The following is a 19,311-nucleotide window of genomic DNA, read 5'->3' on the forward strand; positions in this document are numbered from 1 at the left end:
TTATTATTATTATTATTATTATTATTATTATTATACTTTAAGTTCTAGGGTACATGTGCATAACGTGCAGGTTTCCCAGTTCACTTTTTAATTTCACATATACTTATCCATTCTTGCATAGACCTCTTTTTTTATGGTTTGCATTTACCTTCTGAGATTCTCTATCTGCACACCCATTATAACTATATGTTTCTTTAAATCTTTGAACATAATAATAATAATACATCATTTGTAGTCTTGGTCTTTGATTTCCAGTGTTTGATTCAGAGTCTGTTTCTGTTATATATATTTTTATTTTCCTTGTGTATGGCTTACATTTTTACTTCTTCACACATGTACATATGTAGCATTTAAAAAAAATTACATGCTGGGGTTGGATGTGGTGGCTCATGCCTGTAATCCCAGCACTTTGGGAGGCCAAGGTGGGTGGATTACTTGAGGTCAAGAGTTCGACATCAGCCTGGCCAACATGGTGAAACCCTGTCTCCACTAAAAATACAAAAATTAGCCTGCTGTGCTGGCATAGGCCTGTAGCCTCAGCTACTCCAGAGACTGTGGCAGGAGGATCGCTTGAACCCGGGAGGCAGAGGTTGCAGTGAGCCAAGATCATGCCACAGCACTCTAGCCTGGGCAACAGAGCAAGACTCTATCTCAAAAAAAAAAAAAAAATACATGCTGGATGTTGTTAATGACTAATTTGGAGAAATCTATATTAGATTGTCTCCTAGAAAAGGTAGTGAGTTATGTTGTAATGAGCAGTTTAATTATGGGAAGATCATTTTTTCTCTTTCAGTCATGGTTTTATTCATTGGTAATAGAACTGAACTTTTGTTCATAAACCTTACCCTTACTCCTATAGTGGAGCCTTTCTTGAATCTCCAAGTGAGAGTCTGAGGTATGCAGTAAATTCTCTCCACTTCACCCAGGATTAAACTCCAGAGTATTCTTTCTAGCAGTAGCTAATCTCTGGTATTATTGTTCAGCTCTCAACTATAGAGCAGGAAGTCTCTGCTAGACCTTGTGGAATTTTACTCTATAAAAATGCCATCTAGACCTTCACCCAAAATTCATGGTGAATCCTCACACAAACTGCTGTCATTCCCAGCTGAGCTCCTTTTTGTCAGCTACCCTACACTCCAAATTTTAAGCAACTCAGAAGCCTAGACTTTTCTCACTGCTTCTCAACTCAGTGAAACTTCAATTCTACTGGACTCTATTTCTGTATTTGATAGTAACAAGTGCATCCAAGCAGAAAGTCATGGAGGTTACAGAGCTCATTTTGAGTTTTTCCTTCTCTTAAAGATTATAGTCCTGTGCTATGTGTTCAGTTCAATGCCAGTAAAAACTTACTTTAGATAATGTGTGTAATTTTACAGTTGCTTATTGTAAAAGAAGTACAGAAACTGGTTACTTTATCATAGTTGGAAGCATAAATCCTAACAAGCCATTTTTATTGTTAGATAAAAGAGAGAAAGCAAATTGCCATAGGTCAGGCAGAATGAGGGTTGTGAAGGAGGCAGGCGCATTCAGAGTTAAAATAGAGCCTGTGACATTAGGGGTATTGCAACATACTACATCTGTACTTGAAAGTAAAGTAAAAAAATGGAGAAGAGATAAACTTCAGGGATCAGGTCAACAGCACATGAGGTGAGAAGATTTTATGGGAGACAACAAATCTGAATAGAAGTCAGTGGCTTCTCCTTCTGCCAATTAATTTTCCCATTTTCCTGCCTTTTGCCATTAATCTTTAGAAAATAGCCATGTCCCAATAGCTGTCTTCATAAGTCAAAATAAAAAGAAACCAATCAGATTTTATAAAGAGTTGCAAAATTTGAAGAGACAATGAATCAAACCCCAAATTTCAGTGAAGAACAGGCAGTGCATAAAGGAATCACCTAAGTAAAGATATGAAATCAATAATTCAGACAAAATACTCTATTTGCAAAGAAATTACTGAAATGCTATATTTTAAATTGTTTTATATAATAAAATGTCAAAAGAGTTAAAATATTTTATTATGATTTATAAGATAGTAGATGCAAATGAAAAGCAGACTGAGAAAGATCAGGAAACAAGTGAGCTAGAAAACAGAAATAAAAGCTTTTGATTGCCCTCCCCCTACCCAACACACAAGTAGAATAAACATAATTGAGAGTTATAAAGAACAGATATTAAAAATGAAAAAAATAAGGATTATAGAGAAAATGTTAAATGTAAAGGCAAATTATACAAAAAAGAACATAATGTTTCTAAACAAAATAAATGGACTAAATTGAAGAGAAAGAAAAAAAAAGACACAGGGGAAGAAACTTTCCTGGAATAATAAAAGTCTAGGAATAATAGCTGGGGCTTACTATTAGGGTATGCTGTGCTAAAATTTCTGAACTTCAGTATTTGGGAAAGAAACTGTAAGGGCTCTTGGGAATAAACACCAAACAATCCCTAAAGAAGGTTGGGTGGGAATAATTGGAGAGATTGGACTGACCTCAGACTTTGCAGTACTCTAGCAGTGAACCGTTTCTCCACAAACATTTGAGGAGGTCAGGTGGCCCAAGAAATTATAATCAGTGAAAACTGCTGTTGAAGTACTGAATAATCATTAAACTGTCTAAAAGTATGGATGCAGAGGATTAAACATATATTAAACACTAGGAAGATGGGGAAGGAGGGACACTGAATTTGAGCTTTGTGATTACAGATCAAAATATGTTATGATTTTTGATATTCTAAATTTAACAATAAGATTTTTTCAAATTTCAGAGGTGAGTAAAAAGAAAGTGGGAGGAATATAAATATATTATTTTCCTTTTTTCAATATACTTTTTAAAAATGAAATGTTATTAAAATAGCATACTTTAATATTTTTCTTAATGATATCTTTTAGATAGTGATAGCTCTTGTAGCAAGAAAGTATCTACTTGACTTTCAGCAAAGCCTTTAGTTATTTTATTTTATTGTTAAATGTCATATAATTTAATAATTCACCATTTTAATATAATAGGAATACAATTCTTAATTTTTATCTCTCTCTTTCTCTCCTACCTCACCTCACTGTCTCTCCATAGACCTATAACTAGAGTAATTATACTAATATTTAAAGATGATTATTTCAGGATAGTGGGCTTTGGAATAGAAACTTTAAAAATGTTCATACTTACATTTTTAGATTCATTAAAAATAACAGATAAAATTTGTACATAAAACAGTAATTTTTAAAAAGAAATAACTTATTTTGTGAGTGTTGGCACTCCCTTCAAAAAAGATTAAACGTCATAAGTAAAACCCAAGTATACTTCTAAATATTCAAATAAGTTGGTATATTTCTTGGTTCAGCAAACTTTGTTCAAAGGGCTATGAGTTAAATATTTTTGATTTGTGGACCATATTGTCTCTGTTGTGGCTATGTAACTCTGCTACTGCAGTGGGAAAGCAGCAATAGACAATGTGTAAACAGATTGGCATATTCCAATAAAACTGTATTTACAAAAATAAGCAGTCATTTCAGCATCATGGTTTTTGACCCCTGGTGTACACATCATCAACTTTAGTGGTTAAAATATTATCAGCCTATCTGTGAAATATTGAGGTAAGGAAACTAATACAAAATATTCCTGATGTATTGATTTTATATTCTTGCTCCAAATATTTATTACTGTAATACTTAGCTTTGATGAGAAAGGGGAAGTGTTGCTAAATAATTTACATACATATTCATGTACATGCAAATTTTTATATCTTTTGATGTCTCAAAAATGCCGACATTTAAGGAAGGAAGGGCATGTTTTGCTTCTTACAGTTCATATACGCTGTACTCAAGTTGACTTCTTCCTTCCCATTTTACATTTCTAACTTTGATCTCAGAATGTAGGAGCTGGACAGGATCACCGAGTACATCAAGTAAATAATTTCATTCACACAAGAAGAAAATTTATGACCACTAAAATTAAACAATTTTTCTACGGTTACCATGCTAGTTCTTGCCAGTCAGGATTGGAATTCAGTCTCCTGGCTCCCATTGCAGAGTTTTGCCTGATGCACTATATTATTGTACATGGCTCAGTTCAAGCCACAGAAGAACTAGTTAATCAAAGATTAACTATCTGATTTATCTATATATATTATATATACATATATTATATTTTTTTGAGAGAGAGCGCCGTGCTCTGTCACCCAGGCTGGAGTGCAATGGCTCAATCTCTGCTCACTGCAACCTCTGCCTCCCGGGTTCAAGCAATTCTCCTGCCTCAGCCTCCCGAGCAGCTGGGATTACAGGCGTTATGCCACCACGTCAGGCTAATTTGTGTATTTTTAGTAGAGACAAGGTTTCACCATGTTGGCCAGGCTGGTCTCGAACTCTTGACTTCAGGTGATCTGCCTGCCTTGGCCTCCCAAAGTGCTTGGATTACAGGTGTGAGTTGCAACTCACGGACAACTATCTGATTATTATATTATGAATGCATTTATATTGACTTCTCTGTTTTGAGTACTTATTAGTTATCCTGATTCTATTTTTTCTCTATTTTAAAAATAGGTTTATAAATAAAGTTATTTAAGAGCAATCAGTCGTTACACATGAGAAGTGATATTGCTCTATGTATATCCTATTTCATCGAGAAACAGCCCTTTCATAAAACGGCAAAAAAACACAGCTGCAGTTGTCCCTTTCTTCTGCGTCATTTCTAATAGTTTAGATTAGTGGTTCTCAAACTTTAACATGTGTCAGCATCACTTGAAGAGCTTGGTAAAACACAGATTGTTGGGGCCTCCTCCAGAGTTTCTCATTCAATAGGTTTGGGATGAGGCCTGAGAATTTGCATTTCAGACACGTTTCCAAGTGACAGAGATACTGCTAGTCTGGGTAAAAAACTTTAAAAACCACTGGTTTAAATTCTCAGCCCTAAAGGCCTATTATAATTACCAGGGGAGGCATGAATCCACTAATTAATTCCCAGGCTCCATCATCAACCAGCTTAGAATGTCTGGGCCTTGAGACTGGGTATGAGTATTTTTTTCTTTTTCTTTTTGGTTTAATTAATTAATCAGTGCATTAATAATTGTACATATGGGGTACAATTTGATGCTTCCATACATATCTGTGGTGTAGAGAGATCCAATCAGGGTGGTGAGTGTATCCATCATTTCATGCATTTACCTTTTCTTTGTGGCAAGAACTTTCAAAAGCCTCTCTTCCAACTGTTTTGTAGTATACAATATTTTACTGTTAACCATAGTCACCGTACTGTGCAACAGGACACCAAAATTTATTCCTCCTATCTAATTGTAACTTTGTACCCACTGACCAATCTCTCTCTATTTTCCCCTCCCTTCTCCCTCCCCCAGTCTCTGGTAGCCACCAAAGTGCCTCAGTTGATTCCAGTATATAACCAAGTCTGAGATACAGTTAAGAAAAGTAATGACTAAAAGAGTTTGTCTTATGAATTAGTGCAATATTGTCTTAACATATTCCTCTATTATGTGGGGATAATTTGTATACTGTCATTTCATGGTAAAGAATAAATGTGATAGAATAAAGATGACTTTACCAAGTGATTCCATAAAGTGAAGCTAATTTAAGTTTAGTTTTATACTACTAATCCTATAAAGTGGTGAGAATATAAGGTAGCTGTAGAATTTTACTTTTAAAATGTTGTTGTAAAATTTTTACCATTAATAAAATTATTTTATGCCTCAGTTCTTTAAATTATTTTTATTAGCCTTGTATAGACAGCATAGATACTAACTCCTAAAATTCTTAATTTCTCTCTTTACAGTGAACAATGCAGATGTACGCTGTATGGACATACAGATTCTGTGAACAGCATTGAGTTTTTTCCTTTCTCCAATACTCTTCTCACAAGTTCCGCAGACAAGACCCTGTCTATATGGGATGCAAGAACAGTAAGTAAATCATCCACTTTTTTCACGGGTTTTGATAAGTCTGATTATTCTTGGTTATTCTTTGGGTATGGAATATGACTTAAAAAGTGATTGTGTAAGGGCATTTGGGGCAAAAGAACAGTAAAAGGTTCATAATTACAAGATCCTTTCTATGCACTTGTATCCATTCTGCCTCCCAAATGTGATCAGGTAAAAATAATATAATTATCTCATGAAACATTATTATTTCAACAATTGTTTATAGAGATAGAAGCTCTGCCGGTTCACAGGATACAAAAGGGAAACACACACTGTGCCTCTCCTTAAGGATCTTATAGCTAGGTAAAGGAAGAGAAACAAGAGATCATTCTGATGAAATGAGACATGCGTTAATAAAGTGGAAGACTATGTAAGTCCAGGGGGAAAGAAAGAAGGAGAGCCCATATCTGCTGGAAGAGTGTGGATGGCTTTCAAAGGAGCCTATGCTTGAGCTAAGATCTAGAGGGTAAATAGGATGTATAGGTTATCTGGAGAGGAGTAGATTCTAGGAGAGGACAATACATGCTCAAAGTCATAGAGATGTGAGGCTGCAGTGGCATGTTCTGCCAGTAATGATATAAATGGATAGAGCTTAAGGAAAAAGAGGCATGATAGGCAAGAGTGTACAGAGAGACAAAAACGAGATCATGACATATTAGATTAAAGTGTTAAACTATTTCTGAGGGAATTAAAGAGCATTAAGCAAACAGGGCAACATAATTAGATTTACCTTGTCAACTGAAGAATGACAAGGTTCATAAATTTGGAAAATAAATTCCTCATAAAGGCTTACAGTCTGCAGGGTCACTGTTCGGACAAGCTGGAAATCATAGCCTCCAGCCAGAAGCCAGAAACAGATACTTCAAGGGAGGAGCAAGAGGAACAGGAACTTATGCTGAGTTGGCTATGTCAATATTTCATAAGCTTGAGGAGGAGTCATGATTATTTATGAGAGGTGAATCATGCAGATGCACAATATACATTCATGCCCCTTCATGGGTCCCATGTACCAAAAATGGCAGTTTAGCATGATCCAAGGCTGGAGTTTTCAGCTGCCTGACATCAGAAGGTAAAGTAGAGGACATGAAAACCCTTACTGCACATGATCCACAGACTGGCCAAACCACTTCATGGTCACTGGTCTTTTATCAGGCTAAAAGAGGAAGGGCAGTATCAGGTGGCTGGTTGATTTAACCTCCAAAACAGAGAAAATTACTTTAAAAAAAACCACACATCTTCATACCTTATAATTTTTTTGTTTTTTGTTTTTTGAGACTGAGTCTTGCGATCTCTGCTCACTGCAACTTCCACCTGCGCTGGTTGATTTCTTGAGGTCTTTTGAAAGAGTTGGTTTGGGCTGGGTGCAGTGGCTCACACCTGTAATCCCAGCACTTTGGGAGGCCAAGACAGGTGGATTACTTGAGGTCAGGAGTTCCAGACCAGCCTGACCAACATGGTGAAACCCCATCTCTACTAAAAATACAAAATTGCCTGGGTGTGGTGGTGCATGCCTGTAATCCCTGCTACTTGGGAGGCTGAGGCAGGAGAATCACTTGTATCCAGGAGGCGGAGGTTACAGTGAGCCAAAAATCACACCATTGCACTCCAGCCTGGGCAACAAGGGCAAAACTCTGTTTAAAAAAAAAAAAAAAAAAAAAAAAAGGAAGGAAGGGCTGGTTTCTGTTTAGCCCTTAGGGAAGCAAGGCTAATGGTCATTATCAAGGGAGGGAGTATGAGGAGGTTTGTCTGAACACCATCCTGTCCTGGCTGAGAGCTCAGTTTTCAAAGTTACTCTGGGGTCCTGTTGGCTAAGAGACGCTTTGTTCAGTTGGCTGGGGGAGGGCCTCAGAATTTTACTTTTATTTCTCCCCTTTTTAGAAAGATGATCTTGATAAGGAAGTAAGGGATAAGTCATGTGAGGATAAGTCATGTGAGGAATCTAATATAATGGGCTATGAGTGGATGAGAATTTCAGCTAGGAAATAGTGCAGATGAAAAGGAGAGAATGCATTAAACAGGAAGTTTATCAAAATTTGGAGAACGATTGGAGGTGAAGATTATGTGGGGAGGAGGAGGAGTTTAGGGTGAGCAATTTTCCAATTTGTCTAGGGATGAGGGTTTTCCTGAATCATGAGATTTTCCGAGCTAACATTGGACAGACCTGGATTACTATAGGTTCAAGAGTGAATTTGATTTGAAGAAAAGTGTATTGGTCTGTTCTCACCCTGCTGATAAAGACGTACCCAAGCCTGGATAATTTATAAAGGAAAGAGGTTTAATGAACTCACAGTTCCTTACAGCTGGGGAGGCCTCACAGCATGTTGGAAAATGAATGAGGGAGCAAAGTCACGTGTTACATGGCAGCAGGCAAGAGACCGTGTTCAGGGGAGCTCCCCTTTATAAAACCATCAGAGTTTATGAGACTTATTCACTATCACGAGAACAGCATGGGAAAATCGTGCTCCTGATTCAGTTACTTCCCACTGGGTCCCTCCCTTGACATGTGGGGATTATTACGATTCAGGGTGAGATTTGGGTGGGGAACACAAAGCCAAGCCGTATCACAAAGTAAACAAAATGTAGGGACTACACTTTCAGACAGTTCGGCTGTGAAGATGAATAGGAGAAAAGACTGTAGCTCTAAGATCAAATAAAGGATCCTCCTTTGTTCAGATAGGAGACAGCATGTTTATTTTCTTACAGGTAAGATTATGGGAGATGTAGGAAAGAGAAGAGAGAACACAGAGTTTATTGAGCACGGATTTTCATAACTTGAAGAATGCCAATATATATGAAACAAGGCCTCCATATTCTTCTTAGCAATATTTTATAAAGATTACAGGACAAACACTGCTGTTGACTCTATAAGAAAAGAATAAATATTCATAATTTCTGGTTCCTGGGTCAATAAGAAAGAGAAATGTAATTTCTCCCAATTTATTTCCCATATACAAAACATGAGTGATATAAATAAAGGAATATGGTAATGGACATACAGATGATGTTAGGAGGGATGCAAGTTCAGTGTGTGAAGCCCTGTTTAGACCTCTGAGGCCAATTTATTTAGGATATATGAAGAACAAAATACGCTCAGCACCACACATTATAGAAAAAACTAAGGTAGAGCTACCCATGTTTTGGTCACCAACTTCACATGTTGCAGAGATTTAAACTTCTGAGGAAGCAGAAGTCAAGGGGGCATTGTGGAAAGAGCGCATCAGGTATGACTTAAAAATAAAATCAGGATGATTTGTTGTTGGGTACAAAGGTCCCACAATCTCCTCCTTGCTTTAAAATAATTTCTTAGACATTGATGCAGTGGAGTTTGTTCCTGCTAATGGAGCTTCAATGGAAAAGCCAGATTTTCAATATATTTTGCCCTAAAAACTTAGTTGTGAAGTGTGTATAAAAGTGATTGGTAGAGGAATATCCATAGAGAAAATACTAATTTAGCAATGACCTAAATTCTATTGATGTCAAGGTTTATTTCTATCTTTCTCAAGTGCTATAACTGAGTGTTCTAGGAAAGTCTATTTCTTATTTACTTTCTCTTATGTGAAGAACAGAAGCACTAATGCTTAGCAGTAAAACTGCTCTAATTTTAAGAAGTTGTCTCTCATGTATACCTGCCTTGAATGCATACAACTGTTTATTGATGGTGACCTTCCTCCCTGAGGTTCTGAGCTTTCTGTGCTATCCTTATTCACTGCAGTATCAGGAGAAAAAGAGGGATTTGGCACAGCACAATACCTTCAGCATAGTGCAATAGGATATACATTGAATGTAAGAGCATAGAAGGGCTTGCAAATCCCATTTGTATGACTTTAATAAACATAAATATTTTTAAATTGACTTAGTGGCAAATTAAAATTTATATCACTAGAATTATTATTGCAATTTTATTATTATGCATGCTAGCTTTATATTAATTAATACTAGAAAAAGGGCTCTAAAATATTTTGGTTTAAATGAAATATTATTCATAAATATATGATCAATGCATCATTAATTAGAAATAAAGTTCATTTAATGAGTTTATTTTCTAAAAATATTTTCAAACCAAGTAGAAAAAAATTAAATTGATAGCTATGTACTGTAGAAAACTAGCATATAATGCAAAGGGAAACTCATTCAAGTTATTAATTACTAGATAATATAAACTGTTAACTAAAATACTGATATAAAATTCTACAAGTTGAAATACGATAATCCAAGAATTAAACAGAATCATTCCACTAACATTGGATTAGGCAGCTGTGGCAACTTCATTTCAGATATACCTAATTTATTCAAAAAAACAAAAAAACAAAAAACTTTAAATCACCCAGATTTTTAAAAATTTGTATTGTTATATACATTGTTTTTAAAAGACAAAGACATGTGTTATATGTTGTCTATATAATATGGAATTATTAGTTGTATTTATCCCAATGGTTCATAAACAAGTTAAAATAAATTTACATTTTTAGTTAAATAGTAAGAGATTTTGAAAAGGGTAACCAGATTAGCTAAAGTGTTTTTCTATGTGGTAATAATAAGAACTGTATAACATATTGATATGGATGACATTATTTGATTTGCAACATCAACTGAATCCGTGGTATACTGACATGCTGCTTCTTTATAATTTTTTAAAATATGTTAATTCCTTGATACATGATAAATTGTCAGGTTATACTGAAGGTCTGGACCTAAAAGGAGATTAATGACTTTCTTCTATTAGTGAAGCAGTAATAGTACATTCTGCCACCTCAATGTGATCAATTACTATTGAGACACCCTCTAAAATATTTTTTGATGAAATGTGAAAATGACCAGTGGATTATATTCCTATAAATTAATTTTAAACCTCCTTCTTCCACTCTCAAACATATACTAGTTTTAAATCATTAATCTGATCTAACACCTTTATTATCAAAAATAATGAATGTGGAGGCCTAAGTCAGTTTCCAAGTCAACTGGACATATCAGCTCAGAATTTTGTGGAGTATGAAAAAAAGGATATAAATCTCTCTAATTACCAAATGGAGGCTATAAAATAACTTGCAGTTTGGAAACTGATGAAATTGCTCAGTTTTACAGGTCTGCATGTATTTTTCTTCAAAGTTATAAAACAGAAAAACTATTTTATTAAAATTGAAAAATAAGATTTCTTTATTTTCAGAAAGTGATATATCACATAGCAAACTGAATGAGCAATTATAATGCCTACCTAAAGGCCATATGAAAAGTCTCAGTGTATATCCAGTGATTTGGAAGCCTGTTTAAAATAAATGCAATGAGATTGTTAGTCATCCACAAGCCCAATGAAAATATTAAGGCTTTTAAAAATTTTTAAAGAAAAGAATGTTTTAAACGTACAGTAAAACACAGAATGAGAATGAGATGAGTAATACATCTATGAGTTGTGTCAAAGCTGGGCTGGGAACAGTCAGAGTTGCTGACATTTTGTCTCTTGCCATGAGTCAGACACAGAGGGTTCATGACCTGGACTGCCTTTAGTGGCCATGCCTTGCTCCATAGACTAACTGTGGGCACTTGTCCAGCTTACAGCATTTGCCTGACTTAGCTTTGGCCAAAAGATCCAGTAACTTGTCACTGTGAGTTTCTGTGAAGTGGATAAACTAGGAACTCACAATAAGAGTTAACCTGTTGGCTCCTGTTTGGTGCCAGACCCATGTCTGCTCTATAGTTCATCCTGCACCCTACATAGGCCTGTTGGTTTTCAGATAGGATCTGGTGAACTCTGAGAGAAGCCTGATATTCAGAATCCAGAATGTGGAAACAAAGGGAAGCCTGTACCTTTCTCTTTTATTCCTCAGCCATATTTGATTTAGTAATATGTACTGGAGATCTATGTGCTAGGCAACATCCTAGGTTCTAGAGAGGTGACTGTGATAGAATCCCTGCCCTCAATGAACACACAGACTATCAGGGACAATGTATAAAGATAAATTATCTTAAAGTAATGTAGTAATTGCTATATATTCTATGTAACTATAGCTTTGGCTTTTCTGTGCCAAAGCTCGCTGTCTCAAGAGCTGATTGATGGTTAACACTTATTGAATATGTACTTTGTGCCATCACTTTACATACAAAATCTACATAGCTTACTGGAATCTGATTGGGTGGATACCATTATTATTTTTATTTCACACCTGAGAAAGTGGAGCCTGAGAGAAGTAAACTAAGTTGCCCAAGAACAGCCCAGTAGTCAGTGACAGAGTGAGAACGCAGGCTGCCTCTCCAACCTCAGTCTTCCTTCTTCATGCCCTTGGCCATTTCCATGCCTCTATTAATCCACTTAGTGCCTTTGGGTTTCTACCACAGTAGTCTGCAAACTATTTTTTATAAAAATGTTTTAAGCAATTACTACTGTGTTGGTATTTTATCTATGTAATAATTTATATATACACTGGAAATAAAAATGACAGAAAGATACAATTAGCAATATTAAAAATTCCATATGGTTCTTCTATAGCCTCTAATTTTTGTTTCTGACCAAAAAATAATAATGGCACTAAAATGATGGTTCAGTGAGAAAAGATGACTCAATATGTTTATATTTTCAAGGAATTCTGATTTAATAATTTTAATTAATGACTGTAATTCAATGATTCACAAGTATGATCTATGATTGGATTTAGCAGCTATCAGAACTGCAAATGATCCCTTGACAAAAAGTACAAAATTCTTAAAGGAAAAAATGTATGGTGGTCTGTACTTACCAGTGTGCAGGCTGAACTTTCAAATTCATCCACTAATTATGCAAAGGAATTTTTGTTAACATTTTGCTAGGTTTTCCTCTTGTTCTGAGGTCAATCAGTTGGTTTTTGCAAACTAATGAGAGGTTTTGAAATATTTTAATACTATGTGGAAAATTCTTTTTCTACATTTCTTAAATGTTCAGATACAAGGACTTTCAGAGGTTACTGCCCTTATGTAGATTTGGTAGAGGAAACACTAAAAATATCTGTTATCAAATGTTCTATATCATATGTTTCTTTTGAAAATGGGGCCTTTTTTGTTTACTATTAAAATGTCACCTTTTCTTTGATAGAATTATTAACCATATTATTATTTTCAAAATCATCTGCTTACAGCTCACTGTTGGCAAATGCCTATTATCACAAAAATGGTCAACAAATTAGGAATATTTGTATTTTGGGGAGAAAAAGCATAACTCATATTTAAGGTCAACTTCTCTTTTAAATGCTTTGCTAAAAAATTGTGGGAGTAGAAAACAGTTTTTTGGTCACTCTCTGACTTTTTACAAAATATTATAAAGATTCTGATCATCAAAAGACTGCTGATAAAGACATATCAAAGACTGGGCAATGTACAAAAGAAAGAAGTTTATTGGACTCACAGTTTCAGGTGGCTGAGGAGGCCTCACAATCATGGTGGAAGGCAAAAGGTACTTCTTACACAGTGGTGGCATGAAAGAGACGCTTGTGCAGGGAAACTTCCGTTTTTAAAACCATCAGATCTCATGAGACCCATTCACTGTCATGAGAGCAGCACAGAAAAGACCTGCCTCCATAATTCAATCCCTCCCACTGGGTCCCTCCCACAACACCTGGGAATTATGGGAGCTACAAGATAAGATTTGGGTGGGGATGCAGAGCCAAACCTTATCAACTAGTCAACATAAAATTAACCAACTTATAAATATCCAAAGTGCTTGAAAATGCAATAATATATTACAATACAAAATTTAAAATAAGCCTCACTGCATTGATTTTATATACTGTATTGCACCTTGCTTTGAACACCTTGATTCAAAGACCTTCATGTTACACTAATCCTATGCAGAGGATTACTGCTTTCTCACTAAATAAATGTCCACTACCATCGATTATTAAATACATGATGTCCTAACCATGTGAGGTTAACAAACATATAAAATGATCTTTCCTGTGACAAAACTTTCCCTTTACTATTTCATCTGCCTGACATACCTTTTCCCCTCATCACTTGAAGACTTTGCATCCATCCTTAAAGGTTCACTTCACCTTCCCTCCAAAGCTCCCCATTCTTGTTCCTCTGGATTAGGCGTCCCAAGAGCAACCAAGAAAACTTTGTACCCCATAGAATTTTGCTAATTATTTCTTTGTAAAGTATTTTAAAATGTTGAACTTGGCGAGTGGAACATTTTTTTCTCCATAAAAAGACAAGCCTTACCAGTTAGCTAACATTTTGTGTAATTACTAATGGCTTCAGGAATAGGCTACAGGAAGTTATGCTTGAAAAACTCAATGTACTTAATTGCATTTTTATAGAACTCTGGACTTATATCCTATATTATCTTGTATTTACATCAGACTGTATAGCACAATAGGAGCATGCGGCCATTCTGCCTGGATTCAAACCCCAAATTCTGCCTGGATTCAAACCCCATTTTTTGCCACAATTTCCTCATTTGTAAAATGTGCGTAGTAGTATTATTTATCGCATAAGGATAAAATGGGCACTAAATGATCAATCATATGATGTGCCCAGAAAAGTGACAGATGAGAACTCAGTATCTTAGATATTCTTATAGCCGTTGTCATGCCATATAATTGCTTGGCTATATTTTGCTCTCATGAAACTTGGAGCTTTCTTCTCTACTTTCACAATGGTTGGATAATAGGTGCTCAACAGATGTTAAAGGAAATGAGGGAAAAAATGGAGGGTGAAAAAGAAGTGAAGGAGAGAAGGAAGGAAAAAAGAATCTGTCTTACCATGGTGTTTCTTCTAACTCAAGACCTTGTGTCATGTTCTTCAGATACACCCTATTTCACTTTTATTTCTTTTCCTTTCTTTCCATTTATATTAATACCAAGGCATAGTACAGAACTGTTACTAAATATTTAAGAAATACATAAATTATGCAATTTTGTTTCTCCAAGTTATTACCAAATTCTGTCCTCTTCCTTCTTTCCCAATAATAACATAGCCTTCCTTCTCTGCTACTATAATTTGATGACATGAACCTCATCAGACATTTTAAGTTATCTTTCAGTCAGTCCCTAACAGTGCGTCTGACATAATTTAATATTCCCCCTTCTCAGTTATCCCATTTTATTATGTCTTTTATTTCAGACAAACCTCTTTTCCCCTCATGTTTTCTCTGGGTATCTGTGTAACTTCCAGTATGTTATCACTTATGTTCAATAGACCTTTATTTTCCAAGTAACTTCTCTCACTTCATTAAAAATGTAGTAGGAGCTGTGTTCTAAGGAAAGTTACACTGATTAAGATGGATATCATGCATTTTCAGAGTAGTATAAACAACAAAAATAAAAAAAAATACTGATTTTCCACAAACATGACTGACTGGTTTGGCTTTCACATCTTTCCCTAGAGGAATATCATTTGAGTGGCTATCAATCGCTTCTTAAGGCATTCATTTAAACAAAAAGGAAAAACAACTTATATATGTTTTCTAAAATATGTAAGATTTTCAGAACTTACAGTCATATCATTTAAATTTGCCAATGAGTTAAGGTATAAGTACCTAGGTTTTAAGTTAGTGTAGACTATAAATCAGATGTTCTGCTTTTTAGGTAGAAAAGTATTTTACTCAAATAATCCAATTGTTTGAAAATTAAAAATAAGTATTTTTAACACACAGTAAAACCATTGTATCTTAAATAATAGATCAATTTACTGTGCTATAAGGCTTTCGAAGATTGTTATTTAACTTTGCCAAAACTGTTGTGTATCTCATACCTTCCACATAAAACCTTTGCATACACATCACAATATCATTCCTTTCTTCTTTTCCTTGCAGTTACTATAAATAATATTACACTGGCTAGCAGTGGGAAGACTAGATTTTCATATATAGGTATCAGCCTTTGAAAAAATGTCATATTCAATAATGGCATTAATTAATTTAATTAATTCAATTAATTATAATGACTGTGTATGTCCATTGAAAAATAAATATAGATTAGCTTTATGAGATTATTTTAATTCTGTAAGAGGTAAAAATAATTTCTTTATCCTTCATGCATTTTATTTAGGTTTCATTCAATAAAGATGTAATGTAGAGATATGGTGTTGGATGAGACAAAAATAAGTAAAATTCCCAATGAATTATTTAGAATAACTTAAATATTCTTAATACTCCTGTCATAGTTGAGACACCATGTTGTACTGTTTTGTTTTTATGCTGAATTTTCTGGTTTGGAATGAATTCTAGGATCATTGGAAGGAACAAGTGAAAAGAAAATACCAGACACAAAAATTCATCTTTTGAATTAAAGTAATATGGGCTAAATCATCTCAACAACTTTTCGCCATAGGCTTACCCAACTGATTTTTATTCATTACTGAAGTGGCTTCTTTGTAACAATTTTAGAGTAATTTGTTAGGACAGAAATTATGATCTAGAAGGGTATGAAATTTAGGTATAGTAAATATAGATGATTTAATTCCTTTTGTATTCCTTAATAATATGTGTAATGAACATAAAATAGCTTAAATGATATTTAATGAAAATTGAGATCAATTACGTTCTTAGGGAAGAATAAGATAAGTGAATTGTAAAACATAATTACTTAATTCGATATTCTTGTAAAAGTTATATAATACACTCTAAAGTTAGAGATATTTGTTTATTTCTTCTTTTGAATATTATCAGTGAGTATTTCTTCCTTTTATTCAGATTGATGTGAAATTATATGAATAGAAGGTTGATAAAGAGCTAAAACCAAAGACTGATGGAAAGTTGAAACCAAAGGAAAAGCATGCATCTACCTTTTTAGGTGTGATAGAATGTAGAACTCTTAGAAAAACTATGTTTTTTGACTTATTTGAATTAAATAAGGAATAGGATTGTCACATACAAATATTGAAGGTAACTTAATCATAGAGTATATTTGACCAACGGGAAACCCCAGTTGGATTGCCTCCAGTCTTTTCTGCCTTGAGCATAATAATGTCGAAAAATTATAGATTCTGAAGTCAGAGAGATTAGAGTCTGAGTCCAAGATTTTTAAAGTTCTTTTACCACCTGGTTGTGGATTTTGAGGCATAATATTTAACACCTGTACAATTCAGCATTCTCTTTTTAAATGGGAATAATAATTAAATGATAGTATTAGCACTGGGAGTATTTATTTGGAAATCAGAAAGGGTCAGTTATTTTTTTCTTTTTTTGGTAGCTGAGAATGCTAGGGACAAGTCTTCTCATGATTTGTAGTTCTGTCTCCTTGGTTGATGGGTTAAATGATGCTTAATGAAATTGAATAATTCCACTGCAAATTGCTTTACCCAGTGTTTTGTGTGTTGCTGTCACTTTCAAGAACTCAGTGACTATAATTCGTTGCATCAATTTGTAATTCCACAGTCTGTATAGTGTTTATTTGACCTATTTTACTTGTAGTGTCTTAATTTTACTTCAACATATAGAAATGACTTAGAAATAAACTTGTCACTATTTTTTATTCTTTTATACATTCAACCCATTAAAACTTCAATAGTGATGGCTTGGCTGTACTTTAAGATAGTTTTAACTTCAAATTCACTGTAGTACCACGTGTTAATTATAATTTTTAGATACCACTGATGAAACTAGAAATTAAATGCAATATTTTTGGCAAGTGTTTCTGGCATTCTGCTGGGGTTGTTATTGTGATCCGTGTAAGGTAAAACAACACCTCTTGTTATATAGATTTATAGCATCAGAAAATTATTAGCAATTCATTAAAGTACATTTATAGTAGTTAACCATTGATGCACTATATAGTCATGGTGGCTTTTTTTCAACCATTTGGTATACTCAAGCATTTCATTCAATAAATAAAATATTGTAAAAGAAGACAAACGGCCTTGCATACCCTACTGTTATGAAACTTGTGCATTCTATATATAAAGAAAAAAACCTTAAATTTAATGATATAACAAAATTAAACTATAAACTTCTGTAAAAGATTTACTAAGATGGTCATTGGTTGTTTATTTGACTACCCAGCATCCAAGAAATATTCTTTTGAAGGGAAATTGACAATGTAATAAACTTGGTAAGAGGCAGGGCTGAAGAAATATCAGCAAATAGAAAATAATAAAGATTAAAGCATAATTTAACAGGGGAAAAAAAGGTAGAATTTGTTTGTCCAAAAACAGTTTCTTTAGAAAAGCTAACACAAACTATACTGAGCGTTACTTTGCCTTACTGTTAGCATCTTCTTATAATTTCTACATTTATAATAATATATATAATACATGCATATATGTACATACACATGTTATATATATATACACACACACAGAAACCATATATATATATATAATTAGTTTAGAACTAATAAAAATGTCATAAAGTTAGCCTAGGAAATTCAATGGAAAAATCAATAGCTGCTTCTTTGCTGACAAAACAAAAGCAAAAGTTAAAAGTCCAAATTAACAATATCAACAAAAATGTACTATACACACAAAAATCTTTGTGTAATATAAAAGAATAAATCTGCATAATAACAATGAAATGCATAAATAAATATTGACACATGAGTAAGGATATGCTAGGTTCTTTCATTGAAAGAGACACATTTCTTTCTTTTTTTTTTTTTTTATTGTACTTTAAGTTCTAGGGTACATGTGCATAACGTGCAGGTTTGTTACATATGTATATATGTGCCATGTTGGTGTGCTGCACCCATCAACTCATCAGCACCCATCAATTCATCATTTATATCAGGTATAACTCCCCAATGCAATCCCTCCCCCCTCCCCCCTCCCCATGATAGGCCCCATTGTGTGATGTTCCCCTTCCTGAGTCCAAGTGAGCTCATTGTTCAGTTCCCACTTATGAGTGAGAACATGCGGTGTTTGCTTTTCTCTTCTTGTGATAGTTGGCTAAGAATGATGGTTTCTAGCTGCATCCATGTCCCTACAAAGGACACAAACTCATCCTTTTTTATGGCTGCATAGTATTCCATGGTGTATATGTGCCACATTTTCTTAATCCAGTCTGTCACTGATGGACATTTGGGTTGATTCCAAGTCTTTGCTATTGTGAATAGTGCCGCAATCAACATACGTGTGCATGTGTCTTTGTAGTAGCATAATTTATAATCCTTTGGGTATATACCCAGTAGTGGGATGGCTGGGTCATATGATACATCTAGTTCTAGATCTTGATGAATTGCCATACTGTTTTCCATAATGGGTGGAACTAGTTTACAATCCCACCAACAGTGTAAAAGTGTTCCTATTTCTCCACATCCTCTCCAACACCTGTTGTTTCCTGATTTTTTAATGATTGCCATTCTAACTGGTGTGAGATGGTATCTCATTGTGGTTTTGATTTGCATTTCTCTGATGGCCAGTGATGATGAGCATTTTTTCATGTGTCTGTTGGCTGTATGAATGTCTTCTTTTGAGAAATGTCTGTTCATATCCTTT

General features: G+C 34.5%; 1 protein-coding gene across 3 annotated transcripts in view; it reads left to right on the forward strand.

The window, feature by feature from the left end:
• SPAG16 (sperm associated antigen 16) overlaps positions 1–19,311 on the forward strand; it is a 1,175,325-nt gene that overhangs the window by 749,782 nt on the left and 406,232 nt on the right. For all 3 annotated transcript variants that reach the window (XM_023220360.1, XM_023220353.2, XM_023220369.2), the window contains one exon: positions 5,772–5,898. In XM_023220360.1, coding sequence (XP_023076128.1) covers positions 5,772–5,898 — 127 coding nt within the window. The remainder of the gene's footprint in view (positions 1–5,771; positions 5,899–19,311) is intronic.

The sequence above is a fragment of the Piliocolobus tephrosceles genome, chromosome 11, assembly GCF_002776525.5.
Source record: "Piliocolobus tephrosceles isolate RC106 chromosome 11, ASM277652v3, whole genome shotgun sequence".
In the NCBI taxonomy this organism is placed as follows: domain Eukaryota; kingdom Metazoa; phylum Chordata; class Mammalia; order Primates; family Cercopithecidae; genus Piliocolobus; species Piliocolobus tephrosceles.